The sequence below is a fragment of the Amblyomma americanum genome, chromosome 3 (genome assembly GCF_052857255.1).
Source record: "Amblyomma americanum isolate KBUSLIRL-KWMA chromosome 3, ASM5285725v1, whole genome shotgun sequence".
In the NCBI taxonomy this organism is placed as follows: Eukaryota; Metazoa; Arthropoda; class Arachnida; order Ixodida; family Ixodidae; genus Amblyomma; species Amblyomma americanum.
In genome coordinates, this window is record NC_135499.1 from 83,064,106 (window position 1) to 83,069,242 (window position 5,137).

The window sequence follows — 5,137 nt, forward strand, 5'->3', positions numbered from 1 at the left end:
TTCCGGAGCCCTTCACTAGGGCGTCCCTCCAAAACCTGACTCGCTTTGGGATGTTAAGCACCCTAAAACTAAACCTCAAGAGATTCCCTAAACTCACACCAAGGCTCTGTGGCGCAACCATACCCGGAAACAAATTTGATGCATGCGGGTATTAAGAATACAAGTTTTTTATCATGAAAAGGTTGGAAACAAAACGTTTAACCGCGACGGAAATATTCTCAACTCCTGAAACTTCTTGTTCTTGACAAACTGTTTAGCATTCATAGCGTTTTGAGAAAACCCGTTGTTTTTTTATCGCTGCTAACAATGACATTATACATGCAGCAGCGCTCTGCTAGAAAGTGGCTGCATACTGCTTTGTGCATATTTTGCAGCAATGCTAGCCAAGAAAGAAAGGGGCGACAAAAACGAAGGAGACGAGACCTAGTGAGCTTAAAACAAGCGCAGCAGCGTTCTGTATACCTACCTGTATTTTACTGGAAAAAATGTTGTACACACGAAACTTTAATATATTTCGAATATTAGCTCTTATTTCATTCCTCTGCGCGTTGCTGCTAGCGCTCCGCGTCGTAGAGCGCACACAGCCGCCGCTCGATGGGCCTTGATATATCGCTACAGTCTGCGCTGCTCCGTTGACTCGATGGCCACCGCAGGCGCCCGTGTAGCAACACTGAGTCGATAGACTATCGTTTCGAGGTCCTTCAAAACGAAAGTGCTACGGAGTATGAGAAATCATCTGCGTTGAATTGCCAAAGCCATTTATTTGCGCAGGTTAAATTACGCAGATCAGTCGCGGGGCACAAGCTGCTGTAAACCGAAGCAAAAGGTACACCGAATCTACGCCGATCCCGTCGGTCCACTAGCACACAGAGTATCGTTGTATGTGCTGTAGACGGGTTCACCGCAGGCCTGGACGTGGCCTTCCTTGCAGGCTTCAACAATTTCCGGCGCTGTGCCTTCGTACACCCAGAGACGGCAGCCTGCGAGCAAAGAGCCATTGCACGTATCCTCGGCGAATTTCTCAGGCTACTCGGCCTTACACCACCATATACAAATATGAGAACATTTTTTTTAATTTCTACACCAGAAGTATGCCTCGTGAAGAGGCAATCGTTCAAATTCAGCAGTATACAGAAGAATGAAGATTCAACTTCTCGCCATGTCATCCTGGCCACACGCCACACACAAACCTCCAGGTCCTAGCGACATATGAAGTTAAGTAAGCCCACGACCGGCAACAGAAGAAGAGGTAAGAGGAAACGGTTTGACGGGCGAGCAAAATTGGGGCTCCAAGGCTTGTAACTAGGCTCAAATATTGAGAGAACAAAACTTGTCATAACGGAGAAGGGCGCCTTTCTTTCTCTTTAGAGTCATGAATGATTACTTTCTGTTTACGAAGATAAAGAACGTTGATGCGCTCTCAACAGGACCTGCCTCCTCGGGATTTAAGTTGGAAGCTCATAATACGGGTTACAAGCATAAAATTCCATGTATCTATCAAGCATCATGATATTTGACAATGCACCGACCGTCTCTCAATCAAAGGTACTCGTTAGCCGACCCAGAATGAAATCCCTTATTGTTGTGGTTCATTTACACTTAGTCGCGAAGCGCATTTAACTTCTTTTTACTCTTTACAATTTCAAATTTCAGAAGCCCTTTTCACCTAGAGGTAAGCAAAACCGCGTCAGGGGTTTTTGACATAGGTGGTTAAAAAAACTCTATGCCGCAATTCGGCTAAGAATTTTCAGTAGACACAAGCAAGACGAATTTGGCTTTCAAAAAAAGTCGTATGAAGCAATAACCTTCTTCGTGCTTTCACACCTATGAAATTTGCATGAAAAAGGAATAACTTCGTGAGAAAAGACGAATGACATTTGTACGACATGTGTTGGATAATTCTAAGATATTCGTATGACACAGCTGTATGGGGTTATTGCATGATAGTTTTTTTTACTAGGGTAGCAGCACTTGTCACAACAAATGGGGCGCCAACTATAAAGTACTGAAAAATGGTGTGCTCTGTAGAGCAGCAATATGAAGCGCGGCTCTTACCTATGGCTGCACTGAAGCGAGTTACGAAGCATGCTGAGTAGTTGGCGAAGGGCAGATCCACTTCGTAAGTGGTGTCAGGATCTTTTGAAAGAAAAGGAAACCGCATGCTGATATCAGTCTCACCGTTACTAGTGCTGTAAAATGTCCTTCGAAACATTTCTTTTCCAACTAGATGTTGCTTTTTCCGGGAGCCTTAAAGATATAGTGCTGAACTTACCACTAGCGAAGACGACGCTGATGACATCTGGGCTCTCAGTTAAAGTGGCAGTCTCGATGTCTGAAGTCCTGCAATGAGTTTATATTATAGCAATCGGTAGAAATTTACGCTTTCTTTGGGAGGCCATCCGAAACACTAAATGCATTTTCGGCATATGTGGAGTCTCCTCGGCATAAAGCGGAAATTTGCTACTGACACAATTTTCAATTTCAGGCACCTGAACTCATCGAATAAAAAGTTATGTCTGACACTGACGCCACAGTTATCTGCCGAGTTTGGGTCCGCCTGGCAGCAATACTATATTTGCAACATCAGCGTTTGGAGTTATGTTGACCACCATTCCTAAAGTTATTAAAATGTAATCTTGAACCCAGTGTACAAAGTCGGTGGCAAATTCCAGGGTTAAATGCGTATTTTAGTGCGATAGCACTTATAGTCGGCATTCCGTGCATCCCCCGAAACCAAAGTGAAAACCGACACGCTAGCCCACGCAATTATCATCTGGCCTAACTATGCAAATCGACCGTAAAATTTTTATTATACTTTCTTACTCAACAGGCGAGGCGATGCGTTGTCAAAAAAACCCGATGGCTTCGGGTTTGCCGATTTGCCTTCAGAACTAAGCTCTCCATTTTTGCGCTTCATTGCGTTATTAAATTTTCGCGTCACTTAGAAAATTTCGATGGCAAGTTGGAGTGGCTCGCTGCTTACACTTGTGTTCCATCTTCGGGCCGTGTGAGAAGAAAGAAATTCGCCTGGCCGTTGTCAATTTGATGACTCTGTAGGACCAGGTAGGTGCAGTTACCCTGGCTCGTATCGGAGGTAGATTCCGCCAGATAGCTCATATTGAAGCTAGAGAAAATCTGTGGACGCGCCGCGTAAAGTGCGCATTTTTTCACTGGCTTCAAACGTGCCGCTTATAAAATGCTCACGGCAGGAGGTGCCGAGTTGTACCCACTCGCACTTCTCCGTTAACAGAGAATTAACAGAAATGTATCGCCCAGGAACAACGATGCAACGCGATTCGCAGTGAGCAAAATAGCGTTTCAAAAGAAGTCTTTTCTAAAGTTTCACGGCATAGTCACAAAACTGGATGCTGCATAATTAGAAGCATAGTGGAAGCCAGCCAAGTAATGGAACAACTGAGAAAGTAGGCAAATCAAGGTGGCCCAGTACTCGGCATCATAGCATTAAGATTACGAGGGCCACGTGTGGATTTAGGTAAACACAGCATTGTGCCTCGTGTCGACCAGATAACTTCAGGCGAGTTTCCTTCAGCCGAAACCGTTACGGCACTCGAATAACAGGGAGTTTTTTTACAGACAGAGCAATTATTATTGACCTCCTCCTAATTACAAAAGAAGCAGGTATATGTGCAAAGACCCATTTATTTGCTGCCCCCAGAAATGTGCTCAGTTTTCTCGGCAGCAGCCTGACACGCTTGTACGTGTAACCGGTTGCACAGGAAAGTAAACAAAACAAAGTGACCAGTTACTCTTGCACGCGAACCTGTGCGGTGCAACAAATCTATGCTGCCTTGAAGTAAACGTCGCTTCATATACAGCGCAATTCTGTCTCTATTGTGTTCTAACAAAATTGGCGCTTGGGCAAGAACTCTTCAGGGCGATCATTAAACAAACAGCCACTTAGAGTCGTTTATGTTAGCCATAACTTGTCGTAACACATGTTATGTTAAAAGTGTTTAATATCCATAAGCTTGTTCCTGGGCTAGTGGAATATTCATGTTACAAGTTTAATATGCGTATCCAACAAGCCCAGCAACAAGAGCTACTATAGAAGAAACCATGCCGGGGGGACAAACCTCAAATTATTACACGTGCCTTATTCGGAGACTAATGGTCCCAAAATGCGCGTTCTGAATGCTTACCAAGCACTTTTTTGCTCAGTATTGCCATTTTAACTTAAATTTAAATTTAAAAGACGTTGTAGTTCAGCTTCCTCTCCTTACTGTATTGAGCTTGAGTCTGCATTTCCCGAAGCTTCTTGGCTTCGTTACGTAACCAATGTGTCCGAAGAAAAAGTAGGGTCTATAAAAACGTGTACCGGGGCTCAACTATGTAGGTCATTATGATCTGTCTTATCCCCAGGAAATGATTTTCTGCGTACCTTTCATCAGCCTTTTCAAATGAACTTAAAACTCTGAGGCATGGTGTAATTCTTCTTACCTGTGTAGCGTTGCATGGCTGGTTCGCCGCCGTGCCGCATATTTGGCCTCTGACGCTGGCTACCAAGGCAAGGAAAAGCAGGTGTACGGAAATGGAATGAGCGGCCATTCTGTCAGCACGTAATTTCCACAGACAAAAGGTTTGTTGCTTACAGACATCGCTGGCGTGCTTTATAAAGCCCGTCTGACAAGTGCACCTCGTCCAATAAGAAATCTTGCTGTGTCAGCATATGTGGGCGTTGTTGCAACCCTTTAGAAACAAAAAGAAAGCACTTTGCTCTCCGTGAAACAAGTGCTTCCACGTGCCGCAAATTTTTTGTGCGCATAATCCTTGGGCGCTAGCACGTGAATTACCTTGGTGAAAGATACTCTGGGGTAAATGGGTAGAAACGCGCCTAGCTGCACTGGAAAAATGGTTCCTAGTTCTTTTTATCGCTTTCATGTATGATATAGGTTCCCCACAGTGGGAAGGGGATTTTCCGCTCTCAATGTCAAAGCTCCTCTCGATTGTACGGCATAATACAGTAGAAGTAAGACTGTTTTCGCTGCATATTCCGGAGGTCAAACACTAACATTGTGCGCAGGTCCTTTTCGGCTTGTGGGAAGGGATAGCAACAACTTCCGGAAAAGAATATGCTACCAGTTCCGCTCTGTTACTACACGGCTGAAGCTGACCTTAC

At 44.5% G+C, this 5,137-nt stretch overlaps 1 protein-coding gene across 1 annotated transcript; it reads right to left on the reverse strand.

Moving 5' to 3' along the window:
* Positions 1-741: 741 nt before the first annotated feature.
* LOC144124705 (uncharacterized) lies at positions 742-4,616 on the reverse strand. The gene is made up of 5 exons (XM_077657548.1): positions 4,459-4,616; positions 2,984-3,135; positions 2,273-2,340; positions 2,056-2,136; positions 742-980 (listed from the first exon to the last, which is right to left on the reverse strand). The coding sequence occupies exons 1-5, from the start codon at positions 4,564-4,566 to the stop codon at positions 838-840; spliced, it is 552 nt and encodes a 183-aa protein (XP_077513674.1). The 5' UTR covers positions 4,567-4,616; the 3' UTR covers positions 742-837.
* Positions 4,617-5,137: the final 521 nt, after the last annotated feature.